This window comes from Ixodes scapularis, unplaced genomic scaffold (assembly GCF_016920785.2).
Source record: "Ixodes scapularis isolate PalLabHiFi unplaced genomic scaffold, ASM1692078v2 PGA_scaffold3__209_contigs__length_174095766, whole genome shotgun sequence".
Taxonomy (NCBI): Eukaryota; Metazoa; Arthropoda; class Arachnida; order Ixodida; family Ixodidae; genus Ixodes; species Ixodes scapularis.
The window spans coordinates 42,537,991-42,565,783 of record NW_024609868.1 but is presented as its reverse complement, the minus strand read 5'-3'; the positions used below and the strand labels follow the sequence as shown (position 1 = coordinate 42,565,783).

The window sequence follows — 27,793 nt, the reverse complement described above, 5'->3', positions numbered from 1 at the left end:
TACATCACCATTTGCGTGAACATTTTTGTACAAATTTATAAGGAACGGGAAACATAATGTATGCACCGCGTATTTACAGTCACGGCGGATAGATTCAAAGTAGTCAGGAAGTGCAAGTGGCTGTATGCCCGATATTAAAATATGGGTAGGTACCATAACTGAGCTGCAACTTAGGGGGTCTGTAGAGAACAGATACGCAGATATGGTGCGGCTTCACGCAAGAGCCTTGCGTTGCTAGCTAAAGCAGGTGCCGTCGATTTGAGCACGGATTCAGGATTCACCCGCAGGGCCCGTAATCCATGCGTACAATCTACGAATAGTAAAGTCCCTATCGGGAAATTGACCGATCACTCAACAGAAAGGTTCTTCTCAATACTACAGATTCAAGTGAAAGAGTTGGATACCTTGGCTGGTTTGTTGGTGAATGCGGGTATCTCTCCCGGTGGTAAAAGTACCCGCAAAATTAATTTTGAGGTCACGTGACCGGCTCCACGGGGACAGGAAACAAAAGGTACCTTTCTCACCTTGGAGCCAGTCACGTGACCTAAAAAAAACCATAAGCTGGTCTGGGTTCTTACAGTCAGCATCACGAATAGAACCTTCAAGGTTTGGTATGGAATCCTTAAACTCCTGCTGCATCATATGTTTGCCCAACAGGTGCGGTGACATTAAAATAGTCGTCTCGTTCGCTTGCTCCGTTCTACGCTAATATATACGCAAGTAAAGAAAGCGCGTACCCTTGGCGTAGGGCGGTGTACTTCCTGCATCAACTGTATAGCATGGGAGCTGCACCCGTAAACCGAACGAAGTCGTGTACAATGGGAGCAGTCAAGCGTGCTCTCAGATGACGTCGACAAGAGGCTACCGGAACTGTACTTGTCCTGAAACATACGAAGGCGAGCAGACACCAAACAGTCAGCACGATAGTAAACCCTGAGGCTGGTGTGGAAAGGGTGAAAGTAAGAAGGTGCATTTCCGTCCGTGACAATGAAGAACATTAGAAAGAGGGTCTAAGGCGTTGACAGATTAAACCTCCTAGCTGAGGTTGAGATGTTGTCTGTCGTCCTTTTTCTTGTGTGCTACTCTCTTACTGTTTTTAGTCTTTTCCACCTCAGTCCGGAAGCCATGCTGCATCCGGAGGTCATGCTGAAGTATGTAAGGAGGTTTGTGGCGTCACTTTTTCTAAGGCAGTCACGATGATTATATGGTCCTACAGCTTGCTGCTGGAGCTCGTATTGTGGTCAGACGTGTCGACGGCGGGTAGGGCAACCATGCACGACCTTCTGGATCTCTCGCTGAAATTCCCGGTGTCCTCCCTCCCGCCGTCTTCTAGAACATCGGATGACTTGGTTCGATGGTCGTAGCAGCCGTCTGTCGGAGGACTCGCGACCCTCCGCGCTGCACGATTTTGTCGAAACTCGTTGAGTGCGCCGAAAAGAATCCTCTCGACGTTGATGAAGGGCGACTCGCACGTCACGCATGCCACAAAGGAAGCCATGTAGCACGCCAGGAGATGCGCGAAGTACAGGTACACCTGCAAGTTGAGGTGTATCAGAGACTTATGTATACCATAGTCGGTGAGAAGTTAACAATCGAGTAGAAGCTCCGCATCCAGCACGTGCCCGTTGCCTTCTACCGGGAATTGGCTGGATGTGTGACAAATTGTTATAGAGAAAAGAAAGCTCGAACTCAAGTTGGAGCATCCATACTCCGTCCATCCTTTAGCCGAGACTATAGAAGCTCCGCTCTCAGCGCGAGCTCTCTGACTTCCGCAGCGCTTTGGTGGCGCGCGCCTGCGTGTTCACACTTGTGTTATCAAGGGCAGAAAGCTCGCGCTAAAGGCGGAGCTTCTAGTCTCAGCTAAGGGTGAACGGAGCATACCTGGTTCTTAACCCTACACATACTATATATATACCGGGTGTTTTTGCGAAGACTTTCTAAAATCCTAAAAATTAGGGCGATTGAAAAAAGAAGAAACTCTCTTCGGGAACAAACTACCAGCCACGGCGGACGTCAGGAATTGCCAAAAACCAACTAATTAGCCAGATAATTAATTAAGACGTGTTAATTAACTTTTTAATTAGGGGAAATAGACATGTGGTTCCAATTAGAAAGTTGCTGAGCGTTATCGAAAACCACTAAATCAGTCATTTTCAGAAAAACTTTGAGCGCGCGAGACGAGTAGTAGCGCACTAAAGTTACCACTCGTGGAGCAGGTACAAGGCTAGCGGTTGCGGTAAGGCGCCCGCGCGATTTTTCCGCCTCTTATCTAGCCCCAGCCTTGTACCTGCTCCACGAGTGGTAATTTTAGTGCGCTACTACTCTTCTCAAGCGCTTAAAGTCTTTCTGAAAATGACTGATTTAGTGGTTTTCGATAACGCTCGGCAACTTTCTAATTGGAATCATATGTCTATTTCCACTAATTAAAAAGTTAATTAACAAGTTTTAATTAATTATCTGGCTAATTAGTAGGTTTTTGGCAATTCCTGACGTCCGCCGTGGCTGGTAGTTTGTTCCCGAAGAGAGTCTCTTCTTTCTTCAATCGCCCTAATTTTTAGGATTTTTGAAAGTCTTCGCAAAAACACCCGGTTTTCAATACACCATTTCAATGTTTCAAGATCTCCAGCACAGCCTGCGATCTCCACAGCCTAGTATAAACGTGTTCGTCGCTTCCAAAGGCGAGAAAAGCACGCGCCATACGTGCGAACACTGGACATGGCAGCGGCAAGAAGCCCTTCTTTGCAATGGTCTACACATCAAGAATACTTTGAATGGTAAGTGAATTGTAATGACGAGAATCACTGAGATGCGGGTGCATCTGATATTGTGCACAAGAATCTATAGCGCATGCTCAGAACGTGTTCCACAACCCAGCAGACGAGGGCAGCGCTCAAAAGGCAATTATTAGTGTGGCGTACCAGCCCAACACTTATCGCACATGCTAAATGTGCCCAGTCACTGGGCAAGGCACGGATACGTACGTCGTCCACTACATCGCGAGAGAGACCTACTATACGCTTTTTAAATGCGATCCTCAGCTCTAGACAAAGATGACAGCACGCAGGAGAGGATCATTTGCGAGGTCTTTGCACCAAATGTCATTGGATCCTGGGAAAGTAGCACCGAGCTCTCCGTATGGACGCAATTTTGGTTCATGAAATGCGCATGTTTCCCCTTCACCTCCTCATTTTTACCGAGCCGATTCAAATTTATGGTTACAGGCTGCTTCATCGAGACACTTCTTGGATATCGAGATTTCGTTATCCCCACACCGGAGAAACAAGCGCAGACATCTTAGTACCGCCATCGCATGCATGCTGTGTCGGTGCTTGGGGACATTGAAAAATAATTTTCTTGTCTTGAAATACACAAGAACAACAATACCATTCTAAGAGATATGTAGAAAAAAACATGACTAATAAGTTAATACTAAAAATCATGAGCCATTCCACTTTGTGAACGTGGATGACCAGAGAAGCTGATTAGCACACGACACAGATCCGCCCCGAGGAGCCGGAGGAAACTAGACACGCGCGACAAGACCGCCACTCGGCAGAAAGTAGACGCGCGCGAAGGGATCGCCACCCCGGGAGAGTGGAAGGAAAGGAAACTGGGCATGCAGGAGGGCTTGGAACGACGACAAAGGAAGGGCGGCGCGAGTGTATACACATGGCCGAAGAGGGTCCTACAGCGGCAAATCTTTGAAAAACCTTTATTATCTACCTCAGAGTCTTGATCTTGAAAATGGTGCCTATTGTTAACCAATCTACTGAATAGACCTATTGCTAAATTACCCAAGCATCAATGAGGATGCAGGGAATGGTGTTCCACGCGCCGCCCGTGCCGGCGTCTGCAACAGCATAGCCTCCTCTACTAGCGGCGAGATGTTTTAGTGGCGCCCTCCTATGGTTCCCTCTCGTGACGTCATTACCTCGCGAACAACAAGTTCGATGGTGTTTGTAATTAGTATGATGGAAGCTTAAAATCACTGCGCTTTGAAACTAACACTGCAAACAACGTCAAAATGAAGTTCTTTTATTACTCTTATTTCTGTCGACGAGGAAACCTTTGCTGACGTCATAGTCAGCATTCGGCAAATCGTGACAGGACGACCACAGCAACGCTTTCGATCGCGCACGTCGTTAATACTGACAAAGCCAGGCAGATCGCCACGAGAAGCGGCCGCCAAAAATGAAAAGGTAGAGCGGCAGACAACGGATGAGAGGATAGCCACGTGACGGGCGCCCCGCTGCGGTGTGGCGCCGAAACACACTTGTCCCGAGCGATGGAACGTGCGCTCGTGCTCCTCGCCTTCCTCGCGCTACCGCTTCTTTTATCGTCGAGTTTGAAAACCATGTTTCGGGTCCTCGCCGCTGCAAAAGCTGTGCGCTGACGTCCAGGTTCCCCAAGAATTGCTCTATCTACCAAATCCTCAAGCTCCTACTCTGAGACCGGGCACTCTGTGGCTCCATCATTGAACTGCAAGGCTTTGTGAGTATAGAGGAAGCAATGGCAGCAGTAACTGTCCTAAAGCAAAAGCCTAAAACAAATGGCATCTTTCACGCGCGTTCGTCAACGCTTTATTTTGGTTATTTACTTCGAATATTTTATCCGGGGAAGGCGAGCGCGTGCGGCGGTGTGAGCGTAGAGTTTTTGGTCACGCACACGAAAAATCCACAAAACCCGAGCCATAAACAGCTGTAAAATAATAAATATTTTATAGCATCTTTCACATTGTACATATACCAGCCAATCCATTTCTTTTTTTATGCGCAGTAATAAACACGTTTATATTGGAGAGGAACGCCTTCCAGTACAATGATACTCCATATCAATCTTGGAGCGATTGCTTCAGCACGACCTTTTCAAAGCTTCGAAGATTTAAAGGGATTGAAATGGCGATTGCCGTTGCAACATGGACCATTCGAACGACCAAACCTTCCGAGGTTTGGTTGTCCGTATACTAGCGCCTGTTTGTGCCCGGCTAGCAGACGGTAAGGCAATGCCGCCACATTCCCGAGACCCGGTGACTTTATTTGTACCTACCATCATGAACTGCGTCACGTAGACGGCGTTGATAGTGTGCGCCGCGTACATGAACATGAGCGGCGGGTGGAGCAGATACGCCATGAACGTCAGCTTGCTCAGTGGAACGAACGCCTTCCACGACAGCAGCGTGTTCACGAATCCTGGAACGGAGAGAAACGCCGCACGAAACGGGACAATATACATTGTAGAAGTGCCAACCGCGACGATAATCATGAATTGCCTACCGGAAAGGGACCCGGCGCAAGGTTCTAAAAATTACGTCCGCGCCGTACGCATTGCGACTCGTTCCTCTTTTTGAGAGGGTGATGCAGATATGTCTATACGTATCAATGATTCAGAATCCTCGAAACTTGAAACCTTCTGCTCTCTTGAATAAAGAGCGCGACCTCGTGAAAGGATACAAGCATGCGAAGCTTCAGTTTCAGGGCACTTTCAAGAAAATACGCAGACGTTACTAAAATTATCGTTACTCGTTACGCTCTTAGATAGTAACTAAGTACGTTGCTCGTTACCGATTCTCGAGAGGAATGCGTTACTTCACGTAATCCGTTACGTTTTTGTTACTGTTGAAGGTAGAGCACCGCGGTGGTCGACGAGACCCTGCAGAAGACGGACGCGGCACGAGGGAAGACAAAGGGGTTAAAGGACAACCGAACAAGCATGGCTCATTTAATTGGTTTTTATGAAATGATTTGAAAACGCTGGGATGGTGCTTGTTTATTCATTATTGAGCGTGGGTGTACCGTCTGTACTGTTTCAGTTTACGTTCGACCATAGCCAACGTCACGATCAGATGCGGCACTGTGTGTGGTCCGTCCAGCATATGTGGTCCTTTAGTAAACTTACGAGCGCCCTCCGATTTAAAAATAGCGATCGTAGCTGGCCCTCACGCCTCGCGCAAGGCTTACGTTTCTTTAATTACGCTGCTAAATTATCGAACCAAAATACCTACGATTTCCCCAAGAGCTTAATTCGGGAGGCTCAGACTTTGATACACGCATTTTCGTTTCATCACTCGACAAAATCTGTGATGTAAAAAGATACTAAAGCCACAAACCGTGACATAACGCCTTTTGCGGGGGCAGCTGTTTCAACAATCGGCCGTAAGAGCTCCGTAACAACAGGTACGAGACTGTCTCTGGCCCTCTAGAAATTCACTACCTAGACGGTGGTTATGATGCCCCGTTCACAAAATGCACTGCGTCGATGCGGAGTGGCGATCCTCTAATTCGAGAAATTCTTGAAGAAGAGAAGATCGCGCACCTCGATGACAAATGTATCAGCGCACCTTCCATTGTTTTTTATCCGCACAAGAATGATACTATTTGGCGAAGTAGTGAATGTAATGAGCGCAGATTTCCAGGGTGTTTTTCTTTTTTGTGGTTTCTTTCGTTTTATTGTACCGTGGTCCCGCTTCTCACAAAGATGTGGAAGAAGAAACGTTAATTGTAAGTGAACGCGACTTTTATGTTTACGATAAGGAAAGAGGCACATTGAAGACAAACATACAAGACAGGCTTGTCTGTTTGTCCTCAATGTCCCTCTTTCCTTATCGTAAATTAATAACCAACACGCTCAACCATCTACATTACGACTTTTATGTGTTCTCTCCTTTTGTCCTTGTTTTCCTTACACTTCTGCTGCTAATATAAAGTCAAGATGCGTCGAACGACGAGACGCGACCGACGCGATGACAACAGGCGGGGGAAGAAGCAATGTATAGATGGCAAGGAGGAAGGAAAGCCCAAAGGAGACGGCATCCTCATCATGTTAGGTCACGGTTCGTTTATCGAGTGAGTTGCAATATGAGAACTTCCAGAGGCGCTTTATACGATTTATTCTTCAAAACGTGAGCTGAGATTTCGTAGACACTTCCACGAGGAGGCCCTGGTACCTGCCGCAAGATTTTGATACGAAACTAACGACCTCCATTTTTGGGCTGGAGAGGCTCTTTAAGCACACACTTGCGACGCCTTAGGCCCTCACGACCAGAGAACACACTGGCACGCTGGCTCCATCTATGCGGTGACCCTGGAACTTCATTTCCCTATAGCGAAGGTTGTGTGCTATTTTAGAGTGCACGTGTATACCTATGAAAAATGGTCGTTTATAACATTGACAAAGTTTTTTTCGAGCCAAGAAAGAAACAATGATGCGTGCAAGGAATAGTAAATACACGGGACCACCAAATGCCGTAGTAAGAAATTTTAAAAGGTTTCAAGGCACACAGTTCTAAGAAGTCGGAAGTGTGTGAACGGGCCTTCAGTGCGAAGTTTACCAAAGAAGCACATACGCTAGACGTAGGCTCCTCGATAAAAAAGATGTCCTCTCTTTATGATTCAACCAATTCAAAATTAGTAAAAAGACGCATAGCAAGCTCGTGTCCAGAAGCATCCCTTAAAAAGCCCCATTGGCACAGCACACGGGATAGCTTTGGGAGAAAGATTAAGCGCCTGCTCAGAGCTGGCTTTCCGCAGAGCACATTGCTTCAGCTGGCGGAAAGCTCACTAAAAATATCAAAGGGTGGAAAAATCGAAGCCCTATAACATGTCTCTGAGGCCGGTAGTCATTCCGTAAAATGCACAAAGAAACCCACAATCTAAAGAAACTAGCGTAACGCTGCAGTGTAACGGTTGTATTTTTCGGCATTTAACACGAGGGCGAGGTTGGGCCACCCAATCAATAACCAAGAGCCGAACATAGACGCGTGTTGCACTAAACACCCAACTAGGTTAATAAGTTCTTCACTGATTGCGCCACAGGGGTTGTGTATCAAATTCCTATGTGTGCGGATGGTCTTATATAGCTCAGACGGGTAGGTGTGTGGATGATCGTGCCCATGAGCATACAGCTTCCAGAAGATATCAAAATCGTCAGGACACCATGCTGTTCATTGTAGCGGCTGCCCATGTGCACTCCTGACACAGAATTAAAAAGGGTGTAATCTTACACCCTTTGTCCCATATGAGACACCCCAAAACTTCAGTTCGACGTACAGCGCACTGACATCGAACTGACGGCCCCAACTTCTTCGAGAGGCTCGATGGCAGTGGGATATAACGTATTAAACAGCTAAAGTACGTATCAAAGCCTAGAAGAAAGCAACCCCTCTGGAGTTTAGAGCTCCAGAGGGATTGCTGCACATGCAGAAAGACTAAAGTTCCCTCAATGCACTTCGGCGGCGATGGCGTAGTCAAATTAACTGGTGAGATCGGTCTATTTTACAGACTGAATAGTAGCAATAATACCGGTTTGCAACCAAACGTATACCCATTGCCCTGAAGTGCGTTTTCGGGCAACACCTCCCAGACAACAGAGCCATTGTGCTTAATGAGATGGCGTCATCAGCGAAGGCCAACGCTGGTCACAGATCGGACACGACAATTGCGTCAACGTTCGGCTTAAACTTGACTTGAAGCCGAGCGCTGACGCGGCACTCGTTTCTAACTTGTGTCCAGCGTTGGCCTTTGCTGCATGGTGACGCAAAAATGAGAGCACTTCGGCCTTGTCGCCTAGGCGGTGTTGGTTCGGGAGGGAGGTGAGTGGAGGGGGGGGGGGGGGGGGGGGGTCATTTTTGGTGGTGTGCCAGGGGCATAAAATATTGCCTCGCAGGCCACCGGTTGCCGACCCCTGATTTAAACCAACACCACCTAGACAGAGGGACTCCGCACGTGTCATGACAGTCAGATCGATCGAGGCGTGAGATTGGGCACAAGTGCTGCGTCAGTGTTCGGCTGGGGCTCGTGTCCAATCAGCATGTCGAAGGTCGGGCTCGGGCCCAATAGCAGAGTTAGCGCGATCCAACTCTGATGGCGTTTCATAGAGGGAGAGAAGGCCATGCGGAGGCCTTCTGTCTGGGTGGCGTTGTCCAAACCGATCAGGCACAACAAAAGCGCCTTGATCCTGCGCTTTTTATTGTGCTTGATTCATTTAGTGGGCGACAACAAACGCACAAAAAACCATGCTGGCTGTTGGGTGCGTTGGCGTTGTAACTTTGAAAACATAGTTGCGCTTGAAGGCACGGACAAGAGGGAAGAACAGGGGCCTTATGCTACACGGCGGGACCAAGCGGGACCAAAGGATCGGGACAAAGCCGCCTGCTGCGATTGGTCAGTGGCGCAGCGCTGACCAATCGCAGCAGACGGCGTTGTCCTGGTCTCTCGGTCCCGCTTCGTCCCGCCGTGTAGCATATAAGGCCCCCCCCCCACCCCCCAAAAAAAAACACAAAAAAACAACAAAGATGTCAATTGCCTTGACGATGCGCGTTTGACGCATCTTGATTGACTCTATCGGATCGTGGCTGAGGTCGGACGAAACGCAGTATAGTGAGCAAGCGTTCCAAAAGGCGCCTTTCGCGCGTCTGAACGTACGAACGAAAAGTGCAAACGAGCTTCCAAGTCGGGCCCGAAACAAGACGTCTCCTTCTAATTGAAACATTGAGCCGTATGTGGTGATTAAGGAGCCTGATCGCCTGCGTAGTGGGTGGATAGCGTGCCGTTGTTATAGGCCAACGCGCTATTTACAAACAAGCTCTCGCGAATTGGAGGCAAACGCGCAGTTCCCGCACAAGGTGTGGGACATTACGCGTGCGCAGGAACAAAGACTCGCGTGAAGTGCAGCGTCTGCGCATGCGCACTGTCGAGAGCAGCGCCTCCGCAGCGGCCTGACGTCACGGCCGCGTGTTGGTGTATATATAGTCAGTGACAGGATGAGACCGGCCTTGTGATGCCGGGCCTGCAGCACGCGCGCATTGCCTTCTCGCCGGGCTTTGACTGCCCGTGCACGCTCAAAGCTCGCGAGACGCCGTTATCGGGGGAGGGAAGCTCGCGCCGGAGGCGGGACAACGGAAATACCTCGCTGCCATTCTCATCCTGTCAGTGATTACATTCGGCTCCTATCAATATCGCATCGGCTGCCATCGAGGTGGCTTTGCTGAACACCACATAGAGTAGTCGAGGCCATGCCAACGTCCTACTCAATTCCCCCGTGGAACGTCCCTACACTCGGACGACGCCAAACCCAGCAATGGGACCCGAGCCCGATGCCGAGCGCCCTTCGACGTGTGGTGACGTCAGAACGTCGTGCTCTGATTGGCTCTGATTAAAGGATAGTGGGTAGACCTCAAGGAAGCTGCTGCCTTGAGGTCTACCTACCTTCAATCAGAGCCAATCAGGGTTCAGCGTTCTGACGTCACCACAACCCCTGCAAAAGAAGCAGACGAACTCGCGCTCCGCATAGGCTTCCAAGAGCGGCAGTCTTGATGGTGTGAATGCTCATTGCAAAAGCCCCGTAGAAGCTCGCCGTCAGTACGCGCTGAGCAGCTACGCACTCAGCTATGACTGCCAGTGAACACCCTCTATGGAAGATGTACCTCCGTGGCCAGAAACGCAGGCGAAGGTGACCCAGGCGACGCACAGCGACCACGCGGGTCGGCTGGTCGAGCCGTACAGGATGCTCAGGAAGGGGCCCGGAGGGGAGTACGCGTTCCAGTCGTACACGCCGTACAGGATCGTCAGCCCCGTGGTGACGGCCGACAGCCAGCCGGCAAGCTGCATCTTCTGCGGAAAACGCCAATCGCACACAGGCTCGCTTGAATCAAATGCTTGAATGCACCGATCTCACTAAACGTTCGGCGCATCCGTGACGCCGCCACAACCTTAGCTCACAGGAGGCAGACCGCCCTGCGTGCGAGGGCTCGTGCCATCTTTTGCTCTAACACATGCAGAACTCCAACAGGGTTGTCGCACGCGCATAAAAGCTAAATTTCCCTCGATACACTGCGGCAGCGGTGGCGTAGTCAAACTGGATGGGGATATCGGTTTATTGGCCTCGAGACCCAGATTGAATTGTGTGGAAGTGTGCTTTTGTTTATCTATGGTTCCCTATCTGTCCACAATGCGGGTGGAGACAAAGCATCCGCACTAACGGCACAGAGCATGGGCAATGATACAGAGCATAAGCTCTTAGCAGTTGATTCCAGTGTGCGAGCGCTGCATTGGCCTCTCTCATGGCGTCGGCACCGCGTGCGTAGCATTCGTATTGCTCCAAGTAAGTGTAAAACAAAGCGTAGTTCTGCTTTCCACAGCATGAGCCGTGTCGATCGAATCTCGAAGCGAATTGCTTGTCCGCTTTTCGACCTTCTCTGTGCCAAAGAAGATCGCGCAGTATATTGGCCTGTTCACACGCCACAGCGTTTGGTTAGCGCTACTAATCAGCACTGGAAGCAGCACTGACCTTGCTGATGCACCCCTGACTTCGCGCTATATTAGTAATACAGCCTTGATACAGCGCTATGTTACGCTCAAGTCAGTTCTGCATCAAAGCTTTTCTGTGTTGATTTAGCGCTGCGACGTATGTGTAGACCGGCCGCCATGTCATCTTTGGGAACGCGTAACACTACTAATATTAATCGTTTTATGTTTATTATTTCATGGCTGACAGTGAGGAAACAAACTACCTACAGGAAGCTTGAGGAGCCCACGGACCTTTTTACAAAACAAAAAAGAACACTTCAAGAAAAGCTTATGTGGAAACCAAAAGTATAATCAGCAATGTTATCCGAGAAGCAGCGAGAAGATAGCTTTTCGAAACGCGTACATAACGCATGAGGTTAAAGGAGAGCGGTAGAAAAGAAAAAAAACAAAAACAAAAAAACATTTGATTTGGTGGAGATGTACGTTTGCACGAACACGACTTTGGTGATTTTTCGCATTTTTGCTTGGAAACTACGTGCTGGTCGGCATCAATATTTACCGCTTAAGTTACTATTTCACCTGGGTACTTGCCATCACTATAGTATTTTTGATGGCAGTCTTTTAATACTGGGAGACAAACAGAAAACTAGCGATGGTTTGTTCGCGCTAACAGTGTCGCGGAGTGTACGTATGCAAACGTAGACCAGGTAGCATCCGCCCATAATAAAAAGAAAAAAAGCTATAAGCAAATTAACATTACGTCACGCAAAGTAATATTAACCAAATTAATGTTATTCTCAATAATGTGGTTCTTTCATATTCGCAATCATGTAGACTTACGTGCAAACACGCAGAAACTAAATAGCTTCAAGAGAGCGAGCGTTTGTTTTCTGAGACGCGTTATCCTGGCGGTTTTCCTTCGTACTAGTGCTGACGTCAGGACTCGTCCATGTGAAGCAGACAGGGGGAGCCCGTCAACGCAAAGAAACTGCAGTTATCGTCCGCGTCTTCTCAGCATGGTCTGATTGAAGGGGGGGAGAACGTCCACTTTCTTGGAGCTGTTTAGTTTCTGCGTGACTGTGCATGATTGCGACATAAGGATGAGGCCGGTGTTCGATAGCACTCGTTTGGCACGTCGAGAATGTCCAGACAATAACTGCATTTGTTTATACCTTTTTCAACAAATTCAACAGCATGCATATGCCATCTTTATAGACATTCAATCAAGACTGCCGCCTCCAGCCTCACGCAGTAAATGAAAAGGCATGTTATGCTCGTTGCACTTGCAGCCGACTACGGTGATTCAGAGATTGCCACCACATTGAACGTGGCAAGGCAAGTTGACTTCGAAGTCAGGAAAAAACTGCTTGACTCGGAAGGGAACGCGTTGTCAGTGGCCAAAAGGAAAAAAACATGATCGGATACCATTAGGACGGCCGGGGCCGACTTTGTCCATCAAGTCCAGAAGGTCGTCAATGATGACTCCAGCCAGTCAATCAGCACTCTAAAAAAAGCTTGTGCATCAACTTTCCCGCACAACACTCAGAGAGCCAATCACCGCAACTTACGGAGGCGGCTCAGCGAATGACTATGCCGAAACATATATTTAGACCAGAAAACGCAGTCTGAGTTGTGACTTTAAACAATGCAGAACGTCACGCTTGCATTGCCTAATGTCACAACTCAGAGTGCGTTTTTCGGTCCAAGCATATGTTTCGGCGTCGTCATTCGCTGAGCTGTCTCAGTAAGCTACGGTGATTTGATCTCAAGATGTTGTGCGGGAAAGTTGACGCACGGGCTTTTTTTAGAGTGAGGGCCATTGCGACGTAACTTGAAGTTGAACTGTGTACAGTAGGGTGATTCCACGTCAGTTCATGCAATGATGGTCCGGGTCATAATTTTGATATTTTTGTTAAAAATATATATGAAAGCCATGTTCTTTGGATGAACATTAAGCTATATATGAACGCCGTAACAAATTTTTTCGCTGAGATATAAAATAGCTCGTGGCGTGGAAATCGAGAAGATTTCACTATGCTACTTTGCGCAGTCGTCATTTTCTCATCAAAGCTTTCACGTCACCATAACTTTTTTTAATGCATTTTACAAAAGATATACAACACATACACAAAAAGTAAAAATATCAATAAATTATTTCTATGCAAACAAAACAATCAAACATGGCATAAAAACGCGTTTCAGAGACATATTCACAATTTGTTTTTGCAAATAAACCATTTGCCATAATACTTCACAAAACATATAAAAATGCGCGCCTATAAATATTCTTTACGAATGTATAGAGATAATATGCCTGCCCTTAATTGTCTTCTTGTTATTAACGCGGAAATGCAGCTGATTTCTCGAAATGTGGCAAGATTGGGCGTCAATATTTCAAAAACTCCATCTTTTATTTTTTTTTAAACTTTCCTTGGCACTTTGCAGTGACTTGAACTAACTTGTGATGACAAAACATTGAGTAACATATGACCTCCAAACGGGAAAAGCTACGACACACCTTCACTCGGAGCGAGCCGACGTCTTCGTCATAGCGGCTTTGCCGCACAGCACCAAATATTTTGAGCGTTAGTTATGGCATGTATTTTATATTTTTCAAATTCTTTTTTTCAGAAGGGGTTAGTATAACTGACACGGAAATGCACTTTAGGCTGGAATACCATTACTTAGCTTACAATTCACAAAAACAAAACGGCCCCACTCTGCCAATTCGCTAACTATGCATAGCTTAAAACTCTCAGTTGCGCAAGTGGCCATGTATACATCCGGCCTCTCGGCACATGATGACTTCCACAGATGAGATGCCTGGATTCCTCTCACAGGTTTTACGGTGGCCCATTCTACTTGCTTCACCGGACGAAACTCTCGAACCCGTTCCGCAGACAGGTGGAGCATGCAGACATTTGTTACTTTTTTGCCCAGCACTTCCACAAAGTCTTTAGCGGTGACAATCGTTGAGTTGAGCGAAGATCTCAAGTTGGTGAGCGTTGCGTGGTGTTTAAAAACACCACCTACTCCATCACAAGCGCGTTTTCCTTGTCCAGTGGCTGAAAAGATCCATCTTGCCAAAGAGTACGGCTTCCGAGATAATTCGTGGAATTGGAAGCGATTCTTGAAATGCGCCGCCGCTCCGTCTGATACAAAAATTATTAAGAGCGGGTAATGTTTATCAACATGCTCTTCTATGGCTTTTGTGGCTAGAAGAGCGTGAGCTGTGTCATGTGTCCTGTCATCGCTGACAACGGCAAAGCTTTCCGTGCCTTGCGTGGTCGTAACCACACATGTGAAGAGAGACACTAGAGTTTTGTTCCAATTGGTTGGGAAGATGACTGTCCAATTTTCCGCAAAATCTAAGTGGAATATCACTGCCTTGGGTGGTAAGGCGGTTCTTGTGTCACGTATCAGGCTTCGTTGAAGGTCACGGATGTAAGAATGCCTCATACACTTTTCGCTCCATGACTCCAGTTCCTTTAGGAAAGCGGAAGTGTCTATAACCTTTTTGACGAGTTCGCCGGCGTCCCATAACGCGTAACAGATCTCTTCGTCTTCATCGAGATGGAGCGACTGCAGCGAGATGCTCTGCATTTTTGGGCACTTTTCGCAACGGCGCAGGAAGCAATCGTTTTGTGGAGCGCTGCAGAGGTAGATGCGCTTGAAGTCGTCTTCAGTAAATGTCTCCTGTGAGGCATTTGTTATTGCCGTTGAAAGCAACTGAAAATTGACGCAATATATGCAAGCGCACACCTCATGCTCGGGACTCTTTTTTACCCATTTTGGTCGTAGGGAATAGAACTTAGAGATGCCTAGTTCTCGATGGGGATGGTCCTTCCTAAACAGCTGGTAAGCTTCTTTAATAGAGCGGGTCCTAAACCTTTTTACGACTTTGGTCTTGTTGTCGTTGATCATGGCTTTGACGACGTCCTTTTTGTTGGGGCTTTGAATAGAGCATGCGAGGTCGTCGCGTGTGTAGTACTCAAGTGCAACTCTCACGTCTTCGGCATTCACCTTTTTCCCCATGTAGGGATCAGGGGTTGCCCATACACCACCTTTACGCTTCAGTTTTCTTGTTTGATCAATCATGTAGGCAGTCGCTTCTGACACCAGACGCAATATTTCTTTTTTCGAGATGCTTGGTGGCAGAAGCGTGTACAATCGCTTGCGTTCCTGGTGGGAACTGCATGCCTTCAGCGCTTCGCGGAACGCGTCAAACCACTCCGCGCAGTGCTCACAACTGTCTTCGCCGGTTTTCATGCCATAAACGCCTGACAGCTTTCTTCTAATCGAAGAACTCACTTGAGCTTGTTTTTTCTTCAAATATGCTTCGCGCCTTTTTTTTTTTTTAATGGTTTTACGTGGTTTTAATGGAGTTACCGACGGACTAGCAGCACACAATTCTTGACTCACTTCAGCCAGAACTTCATCAGAGTCCCGGAAAGAAGAGTCTGATGTACTCACGTTGTGAGGAGAAGCAATCTTATTCTGGAGGTATTTGTAGCAATGTTGGCATAAAAGGTCAGATTCGTTCACTGTCCGTGGAGCCAGTAGCTTTTCCAACCGCACTTTGTTGAGTCTCCTTACCGATACGAGGTGCTTATCGCTATGCACTTTCTTCTTGTGCCTCCGTATATAGTCCACACAGAACAATCGCACGGTGCTGAATCGTTGGGCCATGGCTGCTCGATTTGACACTAGACTCTTACTCGCTTCGTAAATGACAGAACTTCAAACGTCCTCGCAAACGCCTATTTGAGAGGTTCTGAATTCCTCTCTCCCGGCTCCGAATATCCGGTCAGAGTTCGGAAAAAAAATGTCCTTGTGGTTATCAACTTCTGTCTTCCATTGTAGATATAATTGGTGCGTCGCGCATGGTTAAGCTGGTGTTGTTTGTTTGTAGAACCACTTATTGAGCACCAAAGACACCGAGTCTCCTGTAAGCATAGCGATAGTCAGCCGTCTTTTTTACTTTTCTTTTTATACCTTCTAAAAGTTTTTTATATTGTAATGTTTTTGGGGTTTCCGGTGTGTGTGTGTGTGTGTGTGTGTGTGTGTGTGTGTGTGTGTGTGTGTGTGTGTGTGTGTGTGTGTGTGTGTGTGTGTGTGTGTGTGTGTGTGTGTGTGTGTGTGTGTGTGTGTGTGTGTGTGTGTGTGTGTGTGTGTGTGTGTGTGTGTGTGTGTGTGTGTGTGTGTGTGTGTGTGTGTGTGTGTGTGTGTGTGTGTGTGTGTGTGTGTGTGTGTGTGTGTGTGTGTGTGTGTGTGTGTGTGTGTGTGTGTGTGTGTGTGTGTGTGTGTGTGTGTGTGTGTGTGTGTGTGTGTGTGTGTGTGTGTGTGTGTGTGTGTGTGTGTGTGTGTGTGTGTGTGTGTGTGTGTGTGTGTGTGTGTGTGTGTGTGTGTGTGTGTGTGTGTGTGTGTGTGTGTGTGTGTGTGTGTGTGTGTGTGTGTGTGTGTGTGTGTGTGTGTGTGTGTGTGTGTGTGTGTGTGTGTGTGTGTGTGTGTGTGTGTGTGTGTGTGTGTGTGTGTGTGTGTGTGTGTGTGTGTGTGTGTGTGTGTGTGTGTGTGTGTGTGTGTGTGTGTGTGTGTGTGTGTGTGTGTGTGTGTGTGTGTGTGTGTGTGTGTGTGTGTGTGTGTGTGTGTGTGTGTGTGTGTGTGTGTGTGTGTGTGTGTGTGTGTGTGTGTGTGTGTGTGTGTGTGTGTGTGTGTGTGTGTGTGTGTGTGTGTGTGTGTGTGTGTGTGTGTGTGTGTGTGTGTGTGTGTGTGTGTGTGTGTGTGTGTGTGTGTGTGTGTGTGTGTGTGTGTGTGTGTGTGTGTGTGTGTGTGTGTGTGTGTGTGTGTGTGTGTGTGTGTGTGTGTGTGTGTGTGTGTGTGTGTGTGTGTGTGTGTGTGTGTGTGTGTGTGTGTGTGTGTGTGTGTGTGTGTGTGTGTGTGTGTGTGTGTGTGTGTGTGTGTGTGTGTGTGTGTGTGTGTGTGTGTGTGTGTTGGGGAAGGGGGTTACGGCAGTAAAATAGAAGACGGGGTTAGGGGTTCGGTCTCGGTCGGTTCGCATAGCGTGGTGCAACCCATCTGTTCAGGTCTTTGGCAGAGGTGCCCGTTCCCGTTGCTGTCCTTAACCGAGTGATTTAGTTTGTCTGGTTAGGTTCGGTCAAGTCTTTGCGGTCGCATGTCTTGATCTTCCCTATTTTATTTCTTTCCGCGTGGACATGCATTTATTGCCGTTCTTCTTGTGATAAAGTTCAGCTGCGTTTGAGAGTTCGTTTCGCACTGTCCGTTATTTATGTTTTTCCTCGTCTCTGGGTTTAGATTGAAATGTTTCCTGACCAACTGACATGCATATTTTCCCTTACAACTACTCTCGCCTTATTTTGCCGTAACTGACTCGTCACAGCTTTGGGTATCAAGGCAATGTGATATGCTTACGATTACTTACTACCGCAGGCAGTGACGTTCGCAGGCGTTTCTTGCTCGTGTTAAGGGGCGGGAAGAAGAGGGCAGGGCGGGGGAAGGGGGGGGGGGGGGGGGGGGGGGGGTATAGTCACACAACGATAAAGCAATGCTCGGAACAGCACGACCTTCCCCTCTCTACGACAGAGTCCCGCTTTCCAGCTTTTGACGCTTCCATAAAGGGGACGTTCTGCGGTAAAGCCGCTATAACGAGACGTCGGCTCGCTCCGAGTGAAGGTTTGTCGCAGTTTTTCCCGTTCGGAGGTCATATGTTACTCAATGTTTTGCCATCACAGGTTAGTTCATGTCACTGCAAACTGCCAAGGGGAGTTTAAAAAAAATAAAAGATGGAGTTTTTTATATATCGACGCCCAATCTTGACACTTTTTGTGAAATCAGCCGCATTTCCGCGTTAATAACAAGAAGGCAATTAAAGGTGGGCATATTATCTTTATGCATTCGTAAAGATAATTCGAAGGCGCGCATTTTGATATGTTTTGTGAAGTATTATAGAAGATAGTTTATTTGCAAAAAAAATTGTGAATATGTCTCTAAAACGTGTTTTTATGCCATGTTTGACTTTTTTGTTTGCATAGAAATATGTTATTGATATTTTTACTTTTTTGGGTATGTGTTTTATATCTCTTGTGAAAACTATTAAAAAGTTATGGTAACGTGAAAGCTTCGATGAGAAAATGACGACTGTGCAAAGTAGCACAGTGAAATCTTCTCAATTTCCACGCCTCGAGCTTCTCTATTTTATATCTCAGCGAAAAAAAAACGTTACGGCGTTCATATATAGCGGAATGTTCCTCCCAAGAACATGGCTTTCATATATATTTTAGAGCGCAGCTCTTAGGGGCCCGTTTCCAGCCTGAGCGGCGTCGGCGTCGGCGTAACCGAGGGGGTCAAGTGCCCCCCCCCCCCCCCCCCAGGTCACGTGCCCCCCCCCCCCCCCCCCCCCGAGGTCACGTGACTACCCGCAGGTGGCGTGACCCCCCTCAGTACCCTTCCCTACTCCTCCTCAAGAGCTGCGCTCCAATTCGGCGTTACAGGGATTTGTAAACGGGTTTCATTTTTTTAACAAAAATATCAAAATTATGACCCGGACCACCATTGCATGAACTGACGGGGAATCACCCAGTCGACCCTTTCCAAGATACGGTACTCTGTTGGCAGCTGTGAAATCCCTGCACAATGGCGGACTAAACCCTAAACGTCACGGCACACTGGAAAAAATACACTCACAAAAAGGTGATGATCGCAGTGGCGTTGCATTTTCGGCGCTGTTTGATTGGCTCGTCGGCTCGTAGTGTTAAGGCCGGTTCACACATGCAGCGGAGCGCTAAGTCAGCGCTACGTGAGCGCTCCAAGGAGCGCTCATGTGGCGCTTCCTAGCGCGTGATGTAGCGCTCGGTTAGCGCTTCAGTAGCGCTCTGTTAGCGCTTCAGAAGCGCTTCGTTAGCGCTCTGTTAGCGCTACAGAAGCGCTTTGTTAGCGCTCTGTTAGCGCTACAGAAGCGCTCTGTCAGCGCTCTCATGCACGCTCCTTGTGCCGTGCTTGCTGCTGCGGAACAGCGGGTGCACGGCGATTCCTTTGTTGTTGTTTTTCCATTGGCATTGAAAGAAGCGGAAGTAAAACAGCCGCTCTCCAAGCAAAGGGTCGGGCAGGCGACCCAGAGTCATGGACTTTGAGTGACTAATTGATTGGGTACGACCTCATCGCTTTCTATTCGATATGCGTGACCCTGGTTTTAAAGACACGCAGTTAAAGATAACTACCTTCGAAAGAGCTTTGTGTTTCGGTCCCTCAGCCTAGGAACAAGGTTCACTAGGTACCTGTCGGTATCTTGGTGGCGAAAGATGTCGCGCACCCAGAAGGCTCTTCTGGGCGTTAAGCCGTCCACACACATATGCACTAATCGCGTATGTAAGAGCATTGGTCGCATTTCTATTTCAGCATCCCACATGTCCGCCATGGTGCTGCTGATTCACACCCAAGCATAGGAACCGAAACCGCAGTGCACGCGCTAATCCGCAGCACCGCGGTACAAGAAGCACTACTAAAGCGCTAACACGGCGCTACTGAAGCGTTAACAAGGCGCTACTGGAGCGCTAACAAGGCGCTACTGGAGCGATACAGAAGCGCTAATCGCGCGCTGTGTTAGAACTAAGTCACGCGCCAGGAAGCGCCACATGAGCGCTCCTTGGAGAGCTCACGTAGCGCTAACTTAGCGCTCCGCTGTATGTGTGAACAGGCCTTTAGCCGCGCTCCGAAGTTCGTGATCTTATGGAGTGACTTGCACGTTCCTCGATGCAATCGCTCCGCCATTGCGCAGTGATTCCGACCCTCTAATAATCGACACGCGACTTTTGAAACGGGTCCATTAGGCATGCGGTTTACGAAGCCATTCGGTACAAGACCTACACCAAAAAAAAAAAAAAAAAAAAAAGAGAGCAGTTTATGACCGACAAGACCCGGTAGAACCGTCCAATCCGATTGAAGCGCCTGCTTTACAAATTCAAACACTCTACACTCTAAAAAAAGTATGTGCGTCTACTTTCACGCACAACACTCGGGGAGCCGATCACCGCAACTTACGGACGCAGCTAAGCGAATGAGGATGGCGAAACATATGTTTAGACCGGTCTGAGTTGTGACATTAAGCGATGCAAAACGTCACGTTTGCATTGCTTAATGTCACAACTCAGAACTCAGACTGCGTTTTTCGGTCTAAACGTATGTGTCGGCATCGTCATTCGCCGAGCTGCCTCCGTTTGTTTCGGTGATTGGCTCTCTGAGTGTTGTGCGGGAAAGTAGACGCACAGACTTTTTTTAGAGTGCATGTTCTCAGACAGAAACTTCGTTCAAGATTAAATGGTGAACCGGAAAAATGGGATGTGACTTGATTTGAGCCTATCAGATCTGTCCACTGTTATGCACGCCAAATTTCCTTCATCTGCGATGGCTTTGAGGACTGGCAGTACACTCTAAAAAAAGCCCGTGAGTCTGCTTTCTAGCACAACACTCGGAGAGCCAATCACCGCAACTTACAGAGGCAGCTCAGCGAATGACAATGCCAAAACATATGTTTAGGCCAAAAAACGCAGTCTGAGTTGTGATACTAAGCAATGCAAGCGTGACGTTTTGCATTGCTTAAAGGAGCGATGCAACAATTTTTGTACTTTGCGCAAATACCGCTTAAAACGGGTCCCTAACGTTAATGACCTATGAAACACGCGTTCGTTTTTCACCTCACGCAACAGAAGTCCCAGAAAAAAATTAAAGAAAAACGAGCAGCGTTCACCCCCTCAACTCGCAGCCAGAACAAGCGGCCACGTGATCTGGAGCCGATTATATGCCGCCAGTGTTGATCATAGCCACGCGCTGGTGTTGGCAAAGCGCAGGACACGCGCTGAGTTCCAGACATTGTTATGGCTCCGCTGTTGACGTCGTTGCAGCGATTGGACACGGGTCACTACCCGAATGCTTCTCGAGCTAGCAATTATCACGAGCCCAAGTCGAGTGCCCACGCAATGCTCGGGTCCAATCTATGAATCGCATTCAAATATCGTCACTTGGGTGTACTGCGATCCCCACGTTACGTCATCAAATTTTGCAAAGGAGAGATTGAATGAAAATGATAGCTTTTGTCCTTGAAATTACACCGCAACAAAGGATTTTCTTGGCCAGTGGCGTTGCGCGTGACTATCCTTAAAGAGATAAGATAATCCGCCAACCAAAAATTGAAATAGTAGCGACCCTACGTTTCGAAACCGTTCGTTTCTTCTTCAGGGGGATGAATGAAGGACAGCAGCTTCTTCTTCTTCTAGATGTTGAGCGACTCCGTAAGAAGAAGAAGAAGCTGCTGTCCTTCATTCATCCCCCTGAAGAAGAAACGAACGGTTTCGAAACGTAGGGTCGCTACTATTTCAATTTTTGGTTGGCGGATTATCTTATCTCTTTATTATTTACCCAACCAGAGAGAATTCTCTCAAACATGTTTACCTTCAAGTGACTATCCTTGAGTCCCAGGTGTACCAGTAAGCTCGTGTCAAGTTAAAAAACGTTCCAATTAAATATAGTTGCGCCGCTCCTTTAATGTCACAACTCAGACTGCGTTTTTTGGTCTAAACATATGTTTCGGCATTGTCATTCGCTGAGCTGCCTCCGTAAGAGTGTATGAAGTGTCCCATCTCCCACGCCACTCCATTTCTTCACTCAAGGCCTAAAGCCGGGGTCACCTGCTTATACATCATACAAATGAAAGTTTCTAAACCGATTCAAAAGTGAGTCACCGCGAGATCCGTGCTTCGAATGCCGCATGGCAATGAGTTCAAGGAGAAAGTTGAGCACGCGGCATCCGAACCTCGGATATTGCGATGACTCGTGTTCGCAGACAGTCTTTTGCGAGATGCCATTTGAGCAGCGTGACCCTGGCTTTAGAGCCAACGCCGCTTCGCATGTTGAGACTGCTGGACATGGTGGTAAAGTCCTGGATTGAGGATGTCACGCGGGGGCGGCCGTACGTCTTCGAGCAAGACAATGACCTTGCACAACACTAGCGACTGTGTGAAAAAGTGGACGACCACGTCACGTCTAACATGTGCCCCTACCTCCCCGCTCTAGTACCCAGTAGACCATTCATTTAGTGTGAGGCGTCCTTGAAAGGGAGACCGAGAAGCAGCCTCGCAATGCCAAAGACTCATCAGGTTGCCATTGTGGATGTGATGGCCACCATAAATCAGGGGCTTGCAGACGCCTTCGGAACCATGTCGAGTATGTCATTGGCGCAAAGAGTGTTCAGGGAAATGTGGCACTGGGTCCTCGCATGTGTTCAATTTAGCTATTGATCCGTAAGTTTAGGCTCCCCGTGTTAAACGAATGATAATATTTAGGGAAGGGGAGTACAGATACACTGGATAGCAAAGCCCATCTCACCCGAACTTGCAAGAAAGAAAAGGAAGAAGAGTTTGGGACAGAGAACAGTTTGTACATGAAACAGTGGATACTACTCTCAGAAGAAATAACATATGCTTAATCCGGCAATAGCCTTAGTGCAAGCCTTAGGACAAGAAACAATTTAAAAAATCCTCAGAAATGTTTGCTTTCAATATAGTATGAAAGTTAGTCGCTACTATCACCGGCCTTTCTTTACAGATAGGAGCGCTAAAAGTTTCTATATATATTTGATTATATATATCTTCGCGGCTAAGCCGAAACTCCCGAATGTTAGAGATAAAACAAAATGAAAGCCGTTTACAACTCCCTGTAACACCAAATTAGAGCTCAGCTCTTGAGGGGGAGGAGGGAAGGGTACTGAGAGGAAGGTATACCCCTCCTCCCTCCTCCTCACCTCCTCATCCTGCCTGCTACTTTTCCCTCCGAGCGGCACCGGCGTCGCCGTCGCCGTCGGCGTAACCGTGACCCCACAAGGTCACGTGACGTCACCGGGGTCACGTGACCTCACGGTTACGCTGATGGCGACGCCGCTCAAGCCGGAAACAGGTGCCTAAGAGCTGTGCTCCAAAAATAAACATTGACCTTTTTTTTTTTTTTTGGTGCGATGACTTTGCTTTAAACCAGTTAAACAAGAACATACTTTTAAGTAAACTATTTTAATTTAACATTTTTTTTATTTCTCCAATTGGCCTTTTGCGAGGATATACGCACGACGGCCACTAAATATCTAAGTTAGACAGACTCTAGGCACATGTCTAAAACGTGCGCAGCTCACCCTGCTGATCTTGATCTCCCGGTACTTGTAAATGATGTAGCCCAGAAGGAGTCCCACCGCGAACGACGGGAAGTGCGTGTACGGCCGAAAGGCAATGTTGTTCAGGAACGAGTTGAGGTTACTGCAACAGGCGCGCGTTACGTGACGTCACACTGCAGTGTCTATAATCATTGTCGAGGTGAGAAAGACCGGGTGCAGTTTCAGTTGTCCCACCTTTGCGAGCGTCCTATGCGCCCGAGAAACTGAAGGATTGTGGTCGGAACAAAAAATTCTGACCGGGATGATTACTAGGTATAGACGTAAAGCTAGCTGGCCTTTGCTTCTACTCACTCTTTGAACGCGTTCAAAGTGCGAGGGCATATCCTCACAAATCCTGGCAGTTCTACGACGGAGCCATAGAGTGCCCGTTCGCAGATTTGGAGTGCGAGGATCTGTTAGCACGGAGCATTTCTCGGGGAACCTGGACGTCAGCGCACAGCTTTTGCAGCGGCGAGGACCCGAAACACACTTGTTCGCTCAGGAGAAGTGTGTTTCGGTGTCCCGCCGCAGCGGGGCGCCAGTCACCTAGGCTCTCCTCTCATCCGTTGTCTGCCGCTCCACCTTTTTCATTTCGGCGGCCACTTCTCGTGGCGATCTGCCAGGTTTTGTCGGTATATATAGGAGTCTAGTGGGTACAGACACAAAGCTAGCCTCCTTTGTCCCTCATCATAATCATTCCCACCAGAGCTCGGCGCTCTGACGTTCGCTCGCCCTCTCGTCTCCTCCTTCCCCTCAGTTTATGCCCGCATAGCGTTTTATAAAGAAAGTGCCGCGGCGATAGACTCCTGCGAGAATTTCCATCGTATTGCTGAGATCACTTACTCGTCGTCGGGGATGGAGAAAAGCGCGACCGGTCCGAAGTCGAAGATGTACGTCACCAGGCCCGTGAGGGCCATACTCACGAACGCAGCCGCGCCAATAAGGCCAAATCCAAGCGCTGGTTTCCTGTACATTTGATGAGCAATGTGACGAGACAACATTGCGCGAGAATGCCGTAAAAAAACATAAACATAAAAGATTCTCGTACCTGTAGAGTGCCACGAAGAATATGGGAGCTATGATGAAGTACTGCATGTCGCAGGACAAGTACCAGCCATGTGGTAGGCACTGCGAAAAGAAAGATGGAAGTGACTATTACGAGTGGCTGCAAGGGAAGGGTTCTTGAAAATGACATTGTATTTTTAGGCCTTACTACTATGTTAATATATTATAATGCTAGCAGACCCGGCGTGCAACTTCTCGGTGATGCTAAAACAAAACACAAAGCCTAAATTCAGGCAAACTGGTAATCATTCTTAAAAAAAAAAAAAAAAAAATGAGAGCACGTCCGACGGCGCTCTCTGTTTCTGTGCCGAACTGCAGAAAAATGAGCTTGTCTTGATCTTTGGTACTCTTTTTATTAGGGAAATCGGACCCGTATAAAACTAATCTTAAGTTGTTATTTTTCTTTGTTTTTTTTAGTATTCTTTGAGGCCGTAGATTTAGTTATCACAATAAATAGGTGATCTCAAAGACCATTTACCTTAGTGCCCTTTTGAAGAAGAGCACGTGAACGCTCGCTGGCGTTGGGTCAAAATACAGATCGGACCTTCTTGAAGCCTCAGAATGGAAGTCGAAATTTTCGCTTCTTTAGGTCTGTTTACTACAGAAGAATAGGCCCTTTCCAAACGTGTGCGCTCTCCCGTAGTTGCTGCGTCGATTATTCGGGGCCGCCGTATTTTGGGCGTCCACTTTGAGCATGGATTGGACATGAGCACCGCCGTATCAGCGTTCGGCACCTACTCGGTTCAAAACCCATTCGACAGGAATGCTGCGTCAGTGCTCGGTCTGAAGTCGGATCCAATCACACGCTTCGCGCAGGAAGCGTGGCGCAAAATATGGCGGCCGCCAATGTTGCTTGACTGAATTATGAAAAGGGATATTTGAATTGTAGATTTGCAGTGGTTTTAAAGCACAATCGACTTCACTTTGGGGACATTTAGTGAACCGTCACCATGTTCCGCGTGCCTGCCGCACTACCGGAGCGTTCGAAGCATGCTTTTAAGCACCCCGCCCGCGGTGGTGCATGGTATCACCCGGGCGTGCGTTTAAAAGGCTCCTGTAGTGCGACACGCGGGACATGCTAACGGTTTGCTAAAAGTCCCTATTAACGTTTCCAAAAGTACAAGCGTTAAACGCTTTCGGATTGCTCTGGATACGCAGGTGGAAGTTCTCATTTGTCGCTCAGTGAAACGTCGGGTGCCAACTTGAGGCTAACAGGTAGATTCCTTTTGCTGCGCTTCACACGTGAGAGCGGCTGCCACCGCATGAGTTATCACGAACCCACGTGGGGAGGCTGTTTCAAGGTTGTAGCCTCGCGTGCCCGTAACCTTCGCTATGATCCCAAATAAAGATTAAACAATCCGCAGCACGTGGCCGTTTAATCTTACAGTCAAGCGGAGCTATTCGTATCTGACGAATCGTTCAACGTGTGGGAAAATATCGCTAGCCGATAAGGGCGATCTCGAAGACGCGAAACGCACGCCAAGGGATCCGGTTTCAGCGTGCTACGCGCACAGCCGCAGGGTATACACGCGGTTATGGCAGCGCCAGTGTATACACGCCCCATACGAAAACGTTGAGTGTGTACTGCAGCGAAGGCTTCTGCTCAAGGACGGGACTTGGCTGCACGGACTCTCGCGCAGCTGATGCAACTAGTGAAGCGTAGCTCCGGCTTCTAGCCTTTGCTAGAGTGCAGGGTTACAGGTGAACAGCGTTAGCACGCGGAATGCCGGCACCCGGCGTCTGACTCGCGCCTTCGAACGAGTTCGACGAGTGCAGTGGAACCAAAGGCCTACCCACAATCATTTCAGCTGCGTGGTGCCGCAACCCCAGGCTAGCGGTTGTACTGCACTGGCTAAACTTCTCATCGGTGCATGACAAGTAGTGAATCAGCGCGTGCTTGTCATTTCAGCACGCCAGAGGATCACGTGCCAAACGTACCTATGTGTAGATTGGCAGCAGCTGCCCAAAAACATTTATCTGCAAGTGATTGAAGACTTTAATGCATGCCCGATCAAATCGGAGTCATCGCAGTTTCTTGTTAGATAAAATTTTAATTGTCAGGCCGGCGACTTCAAGGGAACCAACTATAGTCGTCGACAGTTTAAGAAACGCATGGGGGGAGGGGCTTATTATGTTCACGTTTTCTGGTTCGTTTCTCGGCGTTCTTATCGGCTAATGCCGCCATCTCATTAACTGCGGGGTGACAATTTAATAAGATGTCCGAGACTTTGCATGCCCCGCGTTTCTGAAACTGTCAGTGACTGTGCGAAGAGCGAGTCGTCTGCTTCTTGCTCAGGAGTTGTGGTGACGTCACAACGACGCCGAGCTCTGATTAGCTTTGATTGGAAGGATAGTGGGAAGACTTCAATCCTAGATGCCTTAATGCCTACCCACATTTTTTTTAAATTGGTTAATAAGAATTTGGCGTTCTGACATTATCGGAGCCCTTCTGCAAGAAGCAGACAAACTTGCGCTCCGCATAGCTCCAGATGACGCGAAAACATTTCGTATCAGCTCCTTCTGTTTGACGAGTCCGAAGGTCCACAGCTCGTTCTTACGACTTCGTCGTTCTTCATCCACGAACTGATGTAGATAAGGTTTGTCCACCAGTAGCGCTTGCAGCCTTCGGCGAAGCGGTCCACGGTCTCGTGCCAGATGGGACCATTCATCCACGGAGGCCCCAAGATCAACAGCAAGGAAACCATCAAGAACGGCGGCGTCAACCTGGCATCGAAGAAGTAGGAAAATTTACGTACTCGCAGTTGTAAACAGCGTAGCTCAGGAAATTTGTAATCGTAAATAAACATGAATAAAACAAGAAATAAGAAAAATAAAAGAAGGAGGGGGTGTGTAATTTTAATTTGTTGGTTCGATCGAGACCATGAAACGCGCTTTGTCAGTCCGCACAAATAAACTAAGCATAGCAGAAATCTGGAGCTCCGTTAGAATTTAAAACTAGCTGCGGAGATAGGATACGAACTACGAGCCAACATCCAACCAAGCCTAATTACGTCAAAAAAAGAAATAGCGTAATTAAGCATGCTTGCATTTATTTTAGTAAAACAAACTTGTCAGCAAGAAAAAATAAATTGTTTTCTTCTTTGCTGAAAAGTTTGTTTCGCTGAAATAAATGCCACAGACGCCCACATTGTAATTCCTTGACTTGACAAAAAAAAAAAAAAGGCTTAGGTGGACATCGGCCCATTCGGCATTTTGTCTTTCCCTTTTATCTTTTTATCTAGGTAACGTCTCGTTAACAAATTTTAGCGTCCACTCT

At 47.8% G+C, this 27,793-nt stretch overlaps 1 protein-coding gene across 1 annotated transcript; it reads right to left on the bottom strand.

Moving 5' to 3' along the window:
- Positions 1-216: 216 nt before the first annotated feature.
- On the bottom strand, positions 217-27,234 carry LOC115331018 (nose resistant to fluoxetine protein 6-like). Its single transcript, XM_029993073.3, has 7 exons — positions 27,075-27,234; positions 24,500-24,579; positions 24,295-24,417; positions 23,434-23,554; positions 10,421-10,607; positions 5,047-5,189; positions 217-1,534 (listed from the first exon to the last, which is right to left on the bottom strand). Exons 1-7 carry the CDS (start codon positions 27,219-27,221, stop codon positions 1,211-1,213), a joined length of 1,125 nt encoding a protein of 374 aa, XP_029848933.3. The 5' UTR covers positions 27,222-27,234; the 3' UTR covers positions 217-1,210.
- Positions 27,235-27,793: the final 559 nt, after the last annotated feature.

What these genes read in the sequence shown, in the direction of transcription:
- LOC115331018 (XM_029993073.3), bottom strand. Translation starts at nt 27,221, where the DNA reads ATGGTTTCCTTGCTGTTGATCTTGGGGCCTCCGTGGATGAATGGTCCC. An exon ending in TTCTCCATCCCCGACGACGA is followed by an intron (nt 23,555 to 24,294) that starts GTAAGTGATCTC and finishes CGCCTGTTGCAG; the next exon opens with TAACCTCAACTCGTTCCTGA. An exon ending in ACGTGACGCAGTTCATGATG is followed by an intron (nt 1,535 to 5,046) that starts GTAGGTACAAAT and finishes CTCAACTTGCAG; the next exon opens with GTGTACCTGTACTTCGCGCA.